Source organism: Siniperca chuatsi, linkage group LG20, assembly GCF_020085105.1.
Source record: "Siniperca chuatsi isolate FFG_IHB_CAS linkage group LG20, ASM2008510v1, whole genome shotgun sequence".
Taxonomy (NCBI): Eukaryota; Metazoa; Chordata; class Actinopteri; order Centrarchiformes; family Sinipercidae; genus Siniperca; species Siniperca chuatsi.
In genome coordinates this window covers 20,532,262-20,550,164 of record NC_058061.1, presented here as the reverse complement: position 1 = coordinate 20,550,164, position 17,903 = coordinate 20,532,262, and the positions used below count along the sequence as shown (strand labels likewise).

The 17,903-nt window shown below is 41.2% G+C and overlaps 1 protein-coding gene across 10 annotated transcripts in view; it reads left to right on the top strand.

Moving 5' to 3' along the window:
- Positions 1-17,903, top strand: part of abcc3 (ATP-binding cassette, sub-family C (CFTR/MRP), member 3) — a 60,234-nt gene that overhangs the window by 33,206 nt on the left and 9,125 nt on the right. For 3 of the 10 annotated variants that reach the window (XM_044178391.1, XM_044178395.1, XM_044178394.1), the window contains 15 exons: positions 1,074-1,251; positions 1,484-1,645; positions 1,820-1,912; positions 2,490-2,693; positions 4,908-5,054; positions 5,150-5,237; positions 5,649-5,715; positions 5,808-5,934; positions 7,439-7,615; positions 7,865-8,032; positions 9,085-9,268; positions 9,384-9,492; positions 9,761-9,917; positions 10,719-10,926; positions 15,824-16,137. In XM_044178391.1, coding sequence (XP_044034326.1) covers positions 1,074-1,251; positions 1,484-1,645; positions 1,820-1,912; positions 2,490-2,693; positions 4,908-5,054; positions 5,150-5,237; positions 5,649-5,715; positions 5,808-5,934; positions 7,439-7,615; positions 7,865-8,032; positions 9,085-9,268; positions 9,384-9,492; positions 9,761-9,917; positions 10,719-10,926; positions 15,824-16,137 — 2,383 coding nt within the window. Of the gene's footprint in view, positions 1-1,073; positions 1,252-1,483; positions 1,646-1,819; positions 1,913-2,489; positions 2,694-4,907; positions 5,055-5,149; positions 5,238-5,648; positions 5,716-5,807; positions 5,935-7,438; positions 7,616-7,864; positions 8,033-9,084; positions 9,269-9,383; positions 9,493-9,760; positions 9,918-10,718; positions 10,927-11,501; positions 11,813-15,823; positions 16,138-17,903 lie in introns of those variants that run through there. The other 7 variants (XR_006375940.1, XM_044178396.1, XM_044178393.1 and 4 more) reach the window with 7 other exon arrangements.

Sequence of the window (17,903 nt, the reverse complement as noted above, 5' to 3'; positions counted from 1 at the left end):
ATGGAAGCCCAGTATTAATGTGAGATGATGATTTGACCTATCATTAGGTCCTGGGTATCAGACTGTGCCGTTATAAATCTACTGGGCCCCATGACAGGCGACATCCCTCTATAGCTCTGACCTAATGTACCTTAAAGCTGCCTTTAGATCCTACACTCACCTAAACAAAGAGCAGACACTCGGCAGCTTGACCTGGCCTTATATTTACATTGTAGATGGCCCAACTGGCTTGAATTGCAACTTCATGTGAATGCCATGGCTCGCTCAGTTGTCCAGCCACCATCACTGTATAAGTGGTTCCACTAGACTTACCAATAGCCACTAGTTAGCAACCACTCTGGTATATGAACTATGAGAAACTTTTCAAGAATTCTGCCCCTTGACCTGTCTTACCAAAGAACGGTCTTACGGTGTTTTGTTGAGCTGGGCCAACAACACCAAGAAGTCACCATTCTTGTCTGTCACATCACCAAGTCACATTAAGCTAACTAGCATGCTAACAAAATGCTAGGCTAGCTAGCATTCTGCCAGAGACAACAAATAAACCCAAAATAAACAAGCAATATGTTAAGACAGCTAGTACGCTAAGCTAAGATTTTTAACTTGTGATTAGGGGTCAGCAGTTCTTATGAGTGCAGACAGGCCAGACTGTGTCCCATAATCAGATCTGCATCTTAAGACCTTACTGAACGTTTATAGGGAGGCCATGAAAAGAGACTAGATAAGGTGTCATTTGGGAGCTGCTTCTTGTCGAAATAAGATCATTTTACATTACCATCACTATAGCTGAATAACATCATTGCCTTCATACAGTACACTCTTGGCCTGGTGCTAAAACAGTAAACTAATTTTAATGCAAGAAATTTCCATAAACTCCAACCTAAAGATAGTGTGTTATGCTTATTTTGCATGCAAAGAAGTTGTGTGTGTATCTACAGACCATGCGTAGGGAAAGGAGGGATTACATAAGAAGTTAGATATGTGCCATTATCCACACAGCTACAGTATTTTCAGGATAGTTCAGTGTTGTGTGTTTAATCTAAAAGAATTGTTCCCTTTCTTCACTCTTACAGGATGTTGATCTTGTTCACAAAACAGAAGAATGCTCCTGATTGGTGGGGTTACTCGCTGGCCTTCCTCATGTTCTTCACAGCCTTCCTGCAGACTCTCGTCCTCCACCATCACTTTCAGTACTGTTTTGTCACCGGAATGAATGTACGCACAGCTGTCATAGGAGCTATCTACAGGAAGGTATGCAAGAAATGATCTTTTTCTGACTGATTTAACCATGCACACGCACAAATGCACTAACTCTAATAAAAAAAAACCTCAAATCTTCACTTCTATCAATAAAGTGAGCAAAATTATAGCTCATTATAGCTCATTTCATTCTAGAGGAAATATACAGTATGCCTCACAGGAAAGAAATGTATTACAGTATTTAGTACAGTTGTCTTCGTCCCCCCCCATTATTGTTCTGCAGGCGCTGGTGATAACTAATGCTGCCAAGCGTTCATCGACAGTGGGAGAGGTGGTCAACCTGATGTCTGTGGATGCACAGCGGTTCATGGACCTCACCACCTTCCTCAACATGTTGTGGTCTGCTCCTCTTCAGATCATGCTGGCACTATATTTCCTCTGGCAGGTACGTGCACAAATTGTTCATGGATTACTGTAGATAGCTATGACTCGGCATTTCCCTCCATATTTTGTTTACATGTACACATATTTTATTGAACACAGGGGACTTTAGCTTTATCTCTGTAATTGTTTTGAATTATGTTTGCACTGATTTACTGAGTCTTGCTGTATTTTACAGAACCTCGGTCCATCTGTGCTGGCTGGGGTGGCTGTCATGGTCATGCTGATCCCTTTTAATGCTGTCATTGCCATGAAGACTCGAGCCTACCAGGTATGAACAGTCAAACTAGGACTTGGCAATAGTTGAATGTTGATGTTGACTTTCAGTGGAACCGCATTGTTTTACACATGTTAAGAGTTATTTCTGATGAATGCATATAATTAGAATACATTTTATATGTGATTTTGCATACATTTGCTTTATATATCAATATCTAAAAAATACTCACTAATAAAAACACATGGAAGCGCATTAGGAAGAGATCTTTTATTGGCCAGTATGGAAAGTAGGATAGGAGCATTGTTTTAAGACAGACAAAAAGTTGTGAAGCTTTCCTTTAATATCATGATATTAGCCGGTATATCACGCTTGGTCAAACCATGTCTGGTCTAGTGTATACCAACAGCAACTTTGGCTTTGGTAACGAACAGAGTACCCAGGTTCAAACTCGTATCAGTGTACTGTAATTCAAGCAAGTCTGAAATATGTTATTTTACATGATATTACATTATTTATAGAGTTTGCACTTCAAAAAAGCTAGCTTTGTCCACTAGTCCCTATTAATTCATGGATAAAGAACAGTTTGTCTTCTTGTCCTCGTCTTTGTCCTCCTCTTCCTGTCTCCCAGGTGGAGCAGATGCAGTACAAGGACTCTCGTATCAAGCTGATGAATGAGATCCTGAACGGCATCAAAGTCTTAAAGCTGTACGCCTGGGAGAACTCCTTTAAAGAAAAGGTCCTGGCCATTCGGCAGAAGGAGCTCAATGTGCTGCGCAAGACAGCCTACCTGGGAGCGCTGTCCACCATGGCCTGGACCAGCGCCCCTTTCCTGGTAGGCTCAGTCCAGATGTCTGGAAACTGTCTTTCTTTCAAGAGACTTTGCTTTGTGAAACTGATTGGTCAGGAATTAAGCATTTGGTAAATGTCATTATTAGCTGTGGCCATTTTTATTCCATTTTGTTGTATGAAGTGAAAGCTGAATGTGAGACCCAGCAAATTCAAACAGGCTGCATGAATGTCTGCAAAGATGTCTTCATATATGGTATTTTCTGAAGATGGCACCATGAGTATCAGCACTGTTGTTTGCCAATTAGGGCTTCTCAGTTGTTAGTCTTGTTGCCTCCAGGCAGCCTTAATAAGCTCAAGTCATGATTAATAACTGTAAATACAATTCGTACCACTAAAAAGTGGTATAACACTAAGAATTGACATATATTAAAACAAGAGTGGCACACCACTGGTATATACTGATATATATTGCCAAATGGAACATGAGTGACATACTGTTTATAAGTGCCATAAGCCAGTAGAACAGTAGCGGCATACCACTCAAAATCAGCATACCATTAGCCATCTCTGCGTCTCGTTATTATTACTGTGTTTTCCGTCCGTCCCATTCTCGTGAACGCGATATCTCAGGAACGCCCTGAGGGAATTTCTTCAAATTTGGCGCAAATGTCCACTGGACTCAAGGATGAACTGATTAGAATTTGGAGGTCAAAGGTCAAGGTCACTGTGACCTCACAAAACACATTTTTAGCCATAACTCAAGAATTGATGATCATATTTCACAGTTGGTCGGACACTGAATAGGTGACACTTTTGACTCAAAGGTCATTGTGACCTTGCCTGCCTCATTCTAAATTTCGAGAATTCACGTGACTGAAAACAACGTATTGGAGCACGCCTAGCTAATCGTGATCCTGAGAGTGAGTGAGTTTCACCTACAGCTCATAGAGAGGCTTCACATCTAAAAATGCCAGGAGAAAACAAAAGCACCACATTTTGTGTAGCTGTACTCGATAAGAATCCATCTTTACATAGTAATCAAGTACATGTTTACCTGTGTAGCCAATACATCTATTATAATCTTTCATTAACCAGTTCAACAATGTATATTCACTGGAATCATACATATGGATCATCAATATAGTGATAACTTCCATTTGGCCAAAAAATACACTTTATACCTTTTCTTCAATTCCTTCCAAGTACTCGTAACATATATTATGAGTCTGGACAGACATGGATGTAAACTGCAACTTGACTGGTTAACAGAGGCATACAACCGCGGGGCGGTAATTCTAGTTTTATATATCATGCTCGGAGAGAGGAGGTTCAGTGTGGATCTGATGTAGGTGGAGGGTTTGGACAGGTTTGGTTTGGTGTAAAGATTGGCTTGGAATATCTGTAAAGGGTATTCAGCTATCATTCTAAAATTCATATTTCCCATTTCCTTTCCTTTTTTTGAAATTTACAACCTATTTGAATCTTATTGTTGTCTCCCCATGATTTGAATATTGAAGACAGCATTTGAAAGCAGCATCGCCTTGCTACAGTTTCAGTGCAGACCAAATGCAGAACATTTAGGGTATAATTATAGCACGTATGGTGCAGTTGTTTGGCTTCAAACTCTATACTCTAATATCATGTTAAATATTACCCTTCCTGGAACTTCAAGCAGCTTTTACATAAGATAACCTCCTGGCAGAAAGGATGGTTAATAATCTTACCTACTGACAACACCAGAGATGAGTCGGGAATCATTTACAGCAAAGCAAAGCTGGACAAGTGCAAATGTCAACATTACACACCACTTTTCATCAGCTGACTGCCTGTTTACTGACCCAATTCCTAAACTTAGAGAAAAGCATGACCAGATCCAGGAGGTCTGCTAGTTTTGTGGTAAGTAAAGCAGAGAAATGTCTGTGCATATGCCATGACAACCATAGAAATAATATGAGAGCAGTGTGAGTGAGCAGCTGCTCTTTTTTTATTTTGGCAGTTGTATTTTGATTGATTTCTTGGTCATATGTTTTATTTGTCAGAATAATACAAACTTTACCAGCCAAACGCCAGTGTATATCAGTGATTATAAACACCACGGATATCAGCAGCTGTTGATAATAAGGTCACTGCTGAGTCACTGGTTGACTCACATTAATGTGCAAGTGTGTGTAGCATCACAGCAGTGACTGCTGTATATCTCTACAATAAAATGATGGACCTTGATGTCTGAGCGGCCTATTTGCTGATGTTTTTCCAGGTTGCCTTGACAACATTTGCCGTGTATGTGACTGTGGATGAGAACAACGTCCTGGATGCAGAGAGGGCCTTTGTGTCGCTCTCGCTCTTTAACATCCTCAGGTTCCCTCTCAACATGCTTCCCCAAGTCATCAGCAGTATCGTACAGGTAGGAACGTTTCATTTTCCTTTTTTTCCTTCCTTTGCTGCACGTGTTTGTTTACAGGTTTCATTGAGTGCCTGTGTGATTGTTCTGCGTTGCAGGCCAGCGTCTCACTCAAGCGAATCCAAAGTTTCCTGAGTCATGATGAGCTGGACCCAAATTCAGTAGACAGAACGAGCACAGCCACAGGTAAAATAAAACACTGCTCCTCCTTTGATTAAGGTTAAAGCAGCAAGTGGTTTCTTTTTTTTCCCCACCCTGCCCAGCTTCAGTCAGTTTTTTGCATTTCTGATCTCACTGCACATGCTTTAAACAGACTTTAATGATTGCAATACCTTGAGAAAATGTGCTTTGTCATTATATGTCATCATTCCATTGTGTAAACTCAATAGGCTCTTCAAATACGAGGCTTTAGTGCAAAGTCTCTGCTTCCCACTTGTTTCTTTCACCCAGTGACTCAGAGCCTTAAGATCAAGATCTTTTGGATGACTAAGTGTTAAGAAATGCTTTTCAGTCTTTTGTCCTCTCACACTACATTGCCCTGCCACCAATTCAAAAGCTCCTGAAAAGACATTCACTTGAGGTTTTGTTGCTCAACAGAGTTTTCAGTGACAGTTGTCAACGGGAAATTCACTTGGGCAAAAGAAGATCCTCCTGTTCTGCACAAGTATGTCATGAAAAGCCACATACTATATGTTTTCACTTGTCATGTGTTTGTGTTGTATTCTTAAAATGTGAATGTTTGCTGTGTTTTTCTAGTATTAATGTGATGGTGCCCCAGGGCTCGCTGCTGGCAGTGGTGGGTCATGTTGGCTGTGGGAAGTCTTCCCTAATCTCTGCGCTGCTGGGTGAAATGGAGAAACTGGAGGGAGAGGTTTCTATTCGGGTAGGACTTCACTTTATGTTCTTTATAACATACAAGCAAGTAGCAGGTTATTTTATCCTCTTTATTTTCCCTTTCCCTCCTTTAGAGCTGCACTAATCAATATTTTTATATTAACAATGGATCAGTTGACCATGTGTAATGTGGAAGGGGAAGGAATTATCACGCTGCAGTTCAACTCAGCTCTAAGGAGCATTTTAGCATCTTTCAACTCTTTGTTTTGGTTTTATGGCCTGCAATTTTGGTTCAGTCCCACCACTCTCACAGAGTTGTATCTATGATTAGCAAAAAAAGCTCTGGCTAACCCACTGTACACTACCTGCACCAAACAGCAGACAGACAAATTTAGCGACTAGCTGGTGAACATAGTGGAGCATTTCGAATTAGAAGAATTAGTGGACACCAAAAAGACACAAAAGACAGAAAAAGAGGGGACTCATAGAGCACTGTATGCACAAGTTAGCACACAAGTGGCATACAAAAGGGTCAGTGCAGTTCAAAGTGCTTCACAAGTAAATGCAAATGTCATTGGCAAAACAAGCTAGACACTCAAAAAGAAATTAAGAAGAATAATAATACCAATGCACAAAAAGTAAAATAACTAAAATCAGCAAAAATAAAAATTGTACTACAAGGATAAGAGGTTTTCCTGGTTCATACAATAAAAGCATTTCCGATTTGTAGTCTGTGCAAGGAACTTTACAGAAAAACAAAATCAGTATGGAAACTAACAAGTAACAAGTAAATAACTAGTGTACGGATTCTACTAGAGGTGTAAAGACCCATTATAATCTCACTTAAAATAATAATTACTCTCAATTATTGAGCCATCAGGCGATTAGCTTAGCATAAAGTCTGGAAGCAGGGGCAAACAGCTAGTCTGGCTTGTTGTTTTTACATTTTGGTTTTTGTACAGATTAATCTAACAAAGTACAACATGTCAATTAGTGAGCTTTAGAGGTCCTGGGATTTCTTTTTACGTTGGACAGAGTCAGGCTAGCTGTTTCTCCCTGATTTTAGTCTTTATACTAAGCTAAGATAATCACTTGCTGGCTTTAGCTTCATATATTTAAGTGAAGTGATTAACTGAAATAAATGTCAATACAATGTGTCTTCAGTCTCCATGCTATAAAACATTACAACTATCACATTCACAAATGACTACACAGTAATTCAAAAGGTTAGCATTTAGTAGACCACAGCCTGATCTTTATATTATATTATGCTTTACAGTATATCTCTCCAGTTGTAATCTGTTGAATATCTCTGTGGCACAAAACAACAGGAGGCTATTTTAAATCAACCTTATTGCAGCAGGAATAGTTTTTGGAAAATGAGAAACATTAGCACTAACAATATCAATCACATGAGAAAGAATTGACTAGCTGGGAATCTCTGCCTGAACATGAGGACACTCATGGGACAAAACACATTAAGGGTTGCTAATTGCCAGTTTTGTTATTAGAGGAAGCAGTGTAAAGAGAAGTTTGTCTGCCTCTCTCATCAGGGATCAGTGGCATATGTACCTCAGCAGGCCTGGATACAGAATGCCACCCTGCGGGACAACATCCTGTTTGGGATACCCTACAATGAGCAGAAGTACCTCTCCGTTCTGGAGGCCTGTGCCTTAACTCCTGACCTGGAAGTGCTGCCTGGAGGAGACATGACTGAGATAGGCGAGAAGGTACAAATGAGAAGCACTTTCATTTTCTGTTCTCACAAAGTAACCACTTTTTGTTTCTGCTTCCAGGTGTCAGCTTTGGTTCTGGTTTCCTTTTAGCAATTCTTGATGTCTCGAACATCAGGCTTCATACATTTTATCAATTCTTAGTTTCCTCAACATCTTCCCCAGTTACTGAAAAAATTCACATAGTAAATTGGCCAATAGCCACAGTGATTAAAACGATTCTGATGACACGTCTCGATCCTGCAGGGCATTAACCTCTCTGGTGGGCAGAGACAGAGGGTGAGTCTGGCCCGAGCTCTGTACAGCGATGCGGATGTCTACCTGCTGGACGACCCGCTGTCCGCTGTGGACGCTCACGTGTCCAAACACATCTTTGACAACCTCATCGGCCCAGGGGGGCTGCTAAAGGGCAAGGTGAGGAGAGTTTAAATCCAGCTTTTCATCTTTTTTACTAAGAAATGTACACAAATCAGTTTGTGGTATCAAAAAAGCCCATGTAAACAACGCTGCAGAGGTAAGTTAACTACCATGTATGGTTAGTAAATATATGACATTTACCTTTAGTCTTTGTGGTGAAATGTTATGCTCTATGCAGCATAAACCTTTCATGAATCTGGCCCTCAGAGTCTGAACAACACTGTTTCAGGCTTGTGTAGCTCAAAGTAGAAGGACTTTTAGCCATGCTAGTGACATCGCTCTATGGACGTCTTTCCACGACTTTGGTCCAACCTGAAATATCTCAACAACTATTGGATAGATTGCCAAGTAATTTTGTACATACATTGATGGCTCCCAGATGATTAATCCTGCTGCTCCTTTGGTGATCCTGTGACTTTTCCCCTAGCACCACAAGCAGGTCTATATTTTTACTTATCCATTAAAATATCTCAGCAACTACTTTTGGCACAACATTCTGTGGAGACAGTCGTGGTTCTCAGACAATGTATCCAAATGACTCTGTTGATCCCTTTTCATCCAGCGCCATCATCCGGTCCAATACTTTGGTTTATGACCAAATACCTGCAAAGCCGATGACGGTCCCATCAGCCTCAGCTGTACGTTGTGTTTAGTGCTAATTAGCAAATGTCAGCATGCTAACATGCTAAACTAAGATGGTGGCCATTGTAAACATTGTACCTGCTAAACATCAGCATGTTAGCATTGCCATTGTGAGCATGTTTGCATGCTGACATTAGCATTTAGCTCAAGGCACCATTGTGCCTAAGTACAGCCTCACAGAGCTGCTAGCATGGCTGACTCTTAGTCTTGTTTCAATAGAGGAAGTTGTATCTTATCTTTTTGTGACTGAATTCTGCTGGGCAAGTGCCCATACTATAGCAGTAAATATGTGATTGAAGTTGAGCTTGCAGTAGAAGGTGTGCCTATGTTTGCCTGTGGGTTTGCTTTGACATTGTTATATGTGTAGTTTATAAGATAACAAGGTTTCTTTTGTTGTTTGGCTCCAGACACGGATTCTAGTGACACATGGCATCAGCTTCCTGCCTCAGGTGGATAACATAATGGTGATTGTGGAGGGCAGGGTGTCAGAGATGGGCTCCTACCAGGAGCTGCTCAAACAGAACGGAGCCTTCGCAGAGTTTCTCAGGAACTACACCCTGGAGGACATCATAGAGGAGGATGAGGCCACTGGTAGAGCATCACTTCCTTCACTCATATATGACCTCATATATCATGAATCATATCAGCATCTCATATTTTATGGTTGAAAAAGCTATATAACATACTGCTTCTAATGCTTTTACAGAGGGGTTAATCGAAGATGAGGAATTGTTCCCTGACGATGCCCTTAGCAACCACACAGACATGGTGGACAATGAGCCGATGATCAATGAAGCCAAGAGAAATTTCATAAGGTAGAGGAAATGTTTTAAGACTTTTAAGGCTAGATATTGTAATTAGACTTTTTCACAAATTCTGCCTTTCCCTCTTGCAAGTTTAATGAATAAAATTCAGTCAGGGGAGCCATTTCACTAAACAGCCACTGCCTGGATATTATTATTCAGTTATTCAACACACATATAGGAGACACATTCTTGAATGCTCTTCTGGTAGAATTTTTGTATATGGTAACTTCCAATGTGTAAGTGCCATGCATTGACATTATTTTTTGACCTTTTACAGGCAGATCAGCATCATTTCAGCAGACGGAGAGAACCCCAGATCCCGTTCAGTGAGGAGACACGGCTGCAGCCAGAAGAAACACTCAGAGCCACAAGAGAAGAAGAAACCACATGAGGTGGATAAACTCATCCAGGCAGAGACCTCAGAAACAGGCAGGGTCAGTCCATCAAATCTCTATTTTCTGTATTTTTCTCGTGTAAATATCTTTAATTGTCCATTTCTATTTTCAGATATACAGATGAACATTTTGCCTTTTTTTTACTTTTAGGCCTCTAGTTTGTTTTAAGTGTTTGTAAATTTTGTTTGACACAGAGATACAATCTGGTAGAAAGAGACTACAAAAATGGGTCTGATTAAAGTGCTAAACTGTATTGGCTTGTCAGGAATAAGCTATTGATGTCATACATTTCAATCACAACTATTTATTTCATAGTTTTTCATACTCTATTTTCATTAATTTACTTCATTAATTATGTAATTACTTGGTTCATAGCCCCAAATCCATCATGTTTTAACAGTTGTAGGAGTTATTCTCAATATTAAGTATTGGTATTAAGTAAATATTCATCCTGTTATTTCAGGAGACATTTAATCTAAAGAGATCAATAACATAAAACCTGGACTCATAGAAATGTTCATACAACATTCTATTTCCCATCTAAACATTTCAGATCATAGACGCATCATTTTTTTCACACCTTCTAATGAGCTCATTCACAAAATACATCTGTATTTCTTTGTCATCATATTCTCAAACAATAGACGGTTCCTCTCCATCTCCTTAACATTGCAGTATCACACTATTACATTTTATTATTTTATAGAAACATAAAATCACAAAATACAGTTATCTCCATAGTAAAACATAATTGTAATTTTCATACCTTTGTCATTGAGGCTTTCTGAGCTGACCTCGACTGAACTCGAAGTCTGTTAACTGTTTGCCACTCCTAACCAGGTGAAAACAAAGGTGTACCTGGAGTACGCCAAGGCAGTGGGAGCTCTGCTCTCAGTGTTCATCTGTTTCCTGTACGGCTGCCAGAGCGCCGCGGCCATCGGAGCAAACATCTGGCTCAGCCAGTGGACCAATGACGCCTCAACAAATCAGACTAAGGAGAATGTTCATATAAGGGTGGGGGTGTACGCAGCGCTGGGCATTGCACAAGGTAAGAAACACTAAGTTTAACAATAAGCACTGAATGAAGCACTAGGTTAAAGTTAAACCCTATTGTTGTTTTCAGGTTTAATATGCTGCCACATCATGGTGCTAAAATTATTTTTCAACCTTAACTCCATGGTGCCAAATGCTGCTTCCACTCACACAGCTTCTTGTTGCACAGTTCATTGAAATTAACTGAATGTATTTGCTTTGCAGCCAGTTGAAAGTTTAGCTGTTTATACAATAAGCTCACTGGAGAGATGCTTTGGGCAAGAGGACATTCACCAAAACTAGCTTTAAAACACAGACCTAAAGGACCAGCATCACATCTACATGTAACAATTACTTTGCATTGTTATTGTTTGGTGGTTTTGTGTCTACTGATTGCATGGAGGATGAGGATGTGTAACATAATATTTACTGCTGTTCCTTTTACAGTGAACTGTTACCTTTACATCTTTACATTCAGGACAGATGCTGCCTGTGTCTAGTAGTAATTCCATTGCTTTCTCATTCCACAATAAAACCTTCCTCTCCAATATCTTTTTCCTCCACTCCTACTCTGGTTCATCCCCACCCCAGGTATCCTGGTCATGATGTCTTCCTTCACGCTAGCCATGGGGAACATCGGCGCAGCCAAGAAGCTGCACTATAACCTGCTTGCCAACAAACTTCACACACCCCAGTCTTTCTTTGATACCACGCCTATAGGACGCATCATCAACCGCTTCTCCAAGGACATCTACGTCATAGATGAGGCTCTTCCAGCCACTGTGCTCATGTTCCTGGGCACCTTCTTCGTTTCTCTCTCCACCATGATAGTTATCATTTCCAGCACACCCATCTTTGCCATTGTCATAGCACCCCTGGCTTTCATATACGTCTTTGTCCAGGTACTTGGGAAAATGTTGCTCATGTGCCAGATGATGCGCCCTGTTCCTCTTTTCTTTGCAAAGTTGTGTCTCTTCCTCTTCCTGGAATGGCATGCTGCATGCATGTTGGCGCAGCAGCTTTCTTAACCTTCCAGTTTTGGCTTTTGTTTCTCCGTAGCCTGTGATGTTGTCCGTGATGAGCATCTAGGGTTGTGATTATCTGCTTTTCAATCATAAATTCACTTTGCTCTCTCCGCAGCCAAAACACTTCCTGTCCTGCGTGCAGCCTGCTTCCACACCCTTGCACACACACACACACACACACACACACACACACACACACACACACACACAAACACAAACACACACCCATAAAGACATGCACACTGGTCATGTTGAGCAATTGAGCAGGCCCCAATATACACACAATATACTGAAATTGACTTTAATGTAAAACTCTGAGTACCATTTATGTTTGGAACCAAAAGCAATGTCACTAAGTCTTTAGTGAGCTATAACCTCCCTCTAGTGGTGGACCAGTGTTAATACAACTGGATCTACTTAATTCAATGTGTCTTTATTGTAAGCCAGTGTGACCAACTTCAGGGTGTCTAGATTTGTTTTAGGGATTACACAATTAATGTTTATGGAGCTGTTAATGTCACCTGTGTGTAATTTGTAGCCTATGCATGTGAGTGAAGCGTTCTCAGTTGAAATATTAAAAGAGTAGTTGGCTGGTTAGATAAAACCTACAGTGCATTCGGAAAGTATTCACAGCGCTTCACTTTTTCCACATTTTGTTATGTTACAGCCTTATTCCAAAATGGATTAAATTCATTATTTTCCTCAAAGTTCTGCAAACAACACCCCATAATGACAATGTGAAAGAAGTTTGTTTGAAATCTTTGCAAATGTATTAAAAATAAAAAACGAAAAAAATCACACGTACATAAGTATTCCCAGCCTTTGCCACAACACTCAAAATTGAGCTCAGGTGCATCCTGTTTCCACTGATCATACTTGAGATGTTTCTACAACTTGACTGGAGTCCACCTGTGGTAAATTCAGTTGATTGGATGTGATTTGGAAAGGCACACACCTGTCTATATAAGGTCCCACAGTTAACAGTGCATGTCAGAGCACAAACCAAGCCATGAAGTCCAAGGAATTGTTGAAGACCGCCGTGACAGAATTGTATCGAGGCACGGATCTGGGGAAGGGTACAGAAACATTTCTACAGCATTGAAGGTCCCAGTGAATGCAGTGGCCTCCATCATCTGTAAATGGAAGAAGTTTGGAACCACCAGGACTCTTCATAGAGCCGGCCGCCCGGCCAAACGGAGCGATCGGGCCTTAGTTAGAGAGGTGACCGAGATCCCGATGGTCACTCTGACAGAGCTCCAGCGTTTCTCTGTGGAGAGAGGAGAATCTTCCAGAAGAACAGCCATCTCTGCAGCACTCCACCAATCAGGCCTGTGTGGTAGAGTGGCCATATGGAAGCCACTCCTCAGTAAAAGGCACATGACAGCCCGCCTGGAGTTTGCCAAAAGGCACCCGAAGGACTCTCAGACCATGAGAAACAGAATTCTCTGGTCTGATGAAACAGAGATTGAACTCTTTGGCCTGAATGGCAAGCGTCATGTCTGGAGGAAACCAGGCACCGCTCATCACCTGGCCAATACCATCCCTGGCCACAGTGAAGCATGGCGGTGGCAGCATCACGCTGTGGGATGTTTTTCAGCGGCAGGAACTGGGAGACTGGTCAGGATTGAGGGAAAGATGGATGCTGATTTCACATGGATTTCAGTTTACTTGTCACAAGGAGTACCAATCGGCTTGTGAAAACAGTTGTATAACTTCTTCCATGGGGCTCTGGAGGAAGCTTTCCAAATTTTGTAAAGGATGACCCAGATGATGTCATCAGGGTTTGGGCTTAAGACTTAAGCCTGTATTACAAACAAAGAGGTGTGGAGTTTGAAAGGATCCCGTGTCTTTGGAGCTTGACCCATACTAGGGACTAAAGGTCAGGATCTCTCAGCCTCTGCTGCTTTGGTTTTGACCATTCTATTAGTCCTGTGAATGCAGCAATGTACAGAGACATCCTTGATGAAAACCGGCTCCAGAGCGCTCTGGACCTCAGACTGGGGCGAAGGTTCATCTTCCAACAGGACAACGACCCTAAGCACACAGCCAAGATGACACAGGAGTGGCTACGGGACTCTGTGAACGTCCCTGAGCGGCCCAGCCAGAGCCCAGACTTGAACCCGACTGAACATCTCTGGAGAGATCTGAAACTGGCCGTGCACCGACGCTCCCCATCCAACTTGATGGAGCTTGAGAGGTCCTGCAAAGAAGAATGGGTGACACTGCCCAAAAATAGGTGTGCTGAGCTTGTAGCATCATACTCAAAAAGACTTGAGGCTGTAATTGGTGACAAAGGTGCTTCAACAAAGTATTGAGCAAAGGCTGTGAAAACGTATGTACATGTGATTTTTTTTTTATTAATTTGCAAAGATTTCAAACATCTTTCACATTGTCATTATGGGGTGTTGTTTGTAGAATTTTGAGGAAAATAATGACCTTAATCCATTTTGGAATAAGGCTGTAACATAACAAAATGTGGAAAAAGTGAAGCGCTGTGAATACTTTCCGGATGCACTGCAGCTCGTGTATGTATGACAAAGTATCTTTGGATCTTAAAAAAATCAGAGAATTCCTCACACTGTGTTCAATTTAAGCCCTTCAAAGGTATTGATATGTCTTCAACAATATTTAAATATTCAGTCAAAGGTTAGGGTTTAATTCAATGCCAACTATAAAAGAAGACACTTCTTCAGATCTGGTACTATTTGAATTAGACAGAGATGGAGAGTAATACACATGCAATGACTTGGTGTCTACATAAGTAACCGTAAATAAGATGAATTGCAGATTTTCTATTACACTTAGGTGTACTAACTTCACTTCAAGAAATGCTTAAAACCGCTGTGTCACACATTTTGGATTCAGCTTTCAGTTGCAGTTGTTCAGACAAGCAATTTTACATTTGCTAGTTCTAAACATCCAGGATACTTGGATATATTAATTTCCTGATCAGAAGCACAGCTCTGATGTACCTGAGCTGCGGTTGTATAAGAGGTTGGATTAGGACTGATCCGATCCACCGGATAGGTATCAGCCATGATGTCACCAATCCACATTAAATCCAATTTCTTTTTCAGTGTCATTATACAATTCAGTGTTTCCGCAGTTCCATTCATTCAGTTATAGCAAGCTGCAGACTTTTTTTTTTTACTCCCACAGCAATATCTACTGCGCACTGGTTTTGGGTTAGTACTTGAATTCCATGTATTGGAATCAGTATCAGGGGAGAAAACGTTTGATTGGTGTATCCCAAATTAGGACAAATATATTATATGAAGGTAAAGCCTGCATCAGTCATTCCCAACACTGCTCACATCAACATTAAAAGCAGCGTGAACATTGTCCGAACACATTTACAGTTGTGTAATGTATACACATGAGTTACAGAGTCACAAGGTGCAAACGTATGGCACCCACAGGAGGCAGATGACGTCCCTGTATGGGCTGAATTCACACTCACACTGGAGATATTAAAATCCCTGGAGATAGAAGTTTATTTTGTGATACCAAAGTTGTGTTGTGCCACTTAATTTGTATTGACGCCCCGCTGTACTTAGGGAACTGAAGTGATGCATCTTATGTTTTCTGTTTGCCTGGAGCACCCACATTGTAAATATTAGACCTGGTAGTTAGCTTGAGGAGTAATAACCACCATGACAACAAACACAAAAGGGAAAAAAGAACTGGTGATGGAAAACGTTGTCTTCTTTTCAGTCTCATGAGGTGTTTAAAAAAAAGCCACAATCAAGTGCTGAATTTGTGAAACCTGCACTGACAGTGTTAGCTGCCGTTTCATTAGACATTAGGAACGGGTCATAATCCATTTAACGCAGGTGTTGTTGTGTTGTCACACTTGACCCCTCCCCCTCCCCTCCCCCCTTTTCGCAGGTGGGCTGTTGTTGGTTAACTGCCTGTTGTGCCGGGCCTACAGTATGCTGCGGGCAGCCAAGCTCATGCACCGCAACATGCTTCAGGGGGTCCTGCGAGCTCCGCAGGCCTTCTTCGAGAGCACCCCCACTGGGCGGTTACTAAACCGCTTCAGCAAAGACGTGGATGCTATAGACTCCCACATCCCTGACAATATTGACATATGGATGCGCACTTTCTGGTACACACTGAATGTGCTGCTCATATGCTCTGCCCTCACCCCAATGTTCCTCATAGTCATAGTGCCATTAATGGTGTTCTATTGGTGGGTTCAGGTAAATAGGAAACGAGTCTGCTAACTCATTAATACAACATGCATGTCTGCGAGTGTTGTTGAGTGTGTGTGCGGCTAGACTGTTGCATGTGGATGGAACGTTGATCACTGCTGCTCTAGTGCTGTAGGTGCAGTGTAGTTTGGTCTCTGCCAGTCCAGTAGTCATAGCTGGCTGGGGCCTTAGTGGCTCAGGAGCCAGTCTGTAGTTTCAGACTGTGGAAGCTCTAGTCAGCAGCCCCACTTGGTTCAGTTGGTTGCACCAATAATCTTTTAAGGTTATGCTATGAAACAAAACATTCAATTTGAATTCTGCTTTTTTTGTATGGCAAATTGAAATTCTAGTTATATTACATTAATTCTCAGAGGCAGGGCTGCTCTGGAGGCAGATATAATCTCACTAGTTATACTGCGTGTGTACATTCATCTCATTCATTCAGGGACTACAATGTCCAGTCGGAACTAAGCTTGACTGTTGTTTTGCAACTCAACTTTCCTCTAGCTGAAAGAAGCTATCTACAGGAGGTCAAAATATATCTATCTTCCTGTTGTCCACCCCATCTCTTTCTAACCATACCATGTGCAAAAATCTTGAGTGCCAGGAGGGAGATCTTTGGGCCTCTGGAACAAAAGAGTTTCCCCTCAGGGATCACTAAAGTATTTCTGATTCTGATTCTGATTTGCCAGTCAGGCTTGCCAGATAGCTACAGTAACTTCTGCCCACGGAGGTTTAATGAGGTTATTTCTGCCACAGGAGCAGCCCTGTCTGTCAGGGACTGTGTTATCAGCACTAGGTGAAATGTGGTAGCTGAAGAACGGCAGTTGTTAGTAGTAGTGTGTATGGTGTTCATGACTGCAGTATTGTTTTGTTTTTGTTTTTTGTAACTGATACCAACAATAAGGCAAATTCCAAACCACCCAACATTAATTTTTGCTAAATAAGTGCTAGTGGTTTGCATGATTTAGAATAATGTGATTAGAATATTTAATTCTGACTAGTTAAAGGTAAATGAGCTGTGGTTCTTCTTTGTGCTCATATTGTATTATTTTGAGATCTTGAGTGTAGGTGGTCACATCAAAGGTTTTTATAAGTATTTTAATGGCCATTTTAGATTTGATAATATATCAAAGTCACTATCTAGTGATCAAAACACACTCCTGACTACCTGACCTCAAGATGGGACAGTTTGGGATATTTTTGCTTTTACTTCTGGTTAAAGGGGTACTCCACCAATTTTTCACATGGATTTCAGTTTACTTGTCACAAGGAGTACCAATCGGCTTGTGAAAACAGTTGTATAACTTCTTCTGTGGTGCTCTGGAGGAAGCTTTCCAAATTTTGTAAAGGATGACCCAGATGATGTCATCAGGGTTTGGGCTTGAGACTTACATTTTTTAACAGAAAGCCTGTTTTACAAACAAAGAGGTGTGGAGTTTGAAAGGATTCAGTGTCTTTGGAGCTTGACCCATACTAGGGACTAAAGGTCAGGATCTCTCAGCCTCTGCTGCTTTGGTTTTGACCATTCTATTAGTCCCGTGATTCCCCCAACTTTACGGAAGTCACATACTAAATCGCTGGAGTAGCCCTTTAACCCCATTGGGGAGAGATTATACAATGATGGCAGTGTGGCAAACCAAATTAACTTTGATGCCTACAGACATTAAGTTAAAGAATTAAACAGTTCATCAATCACTCAATCAGTAGAACATTTCATATACAGTAAGTCTATGCAATATAAGGTGCCAGTCAGACAACAGAAGGATTAAAGA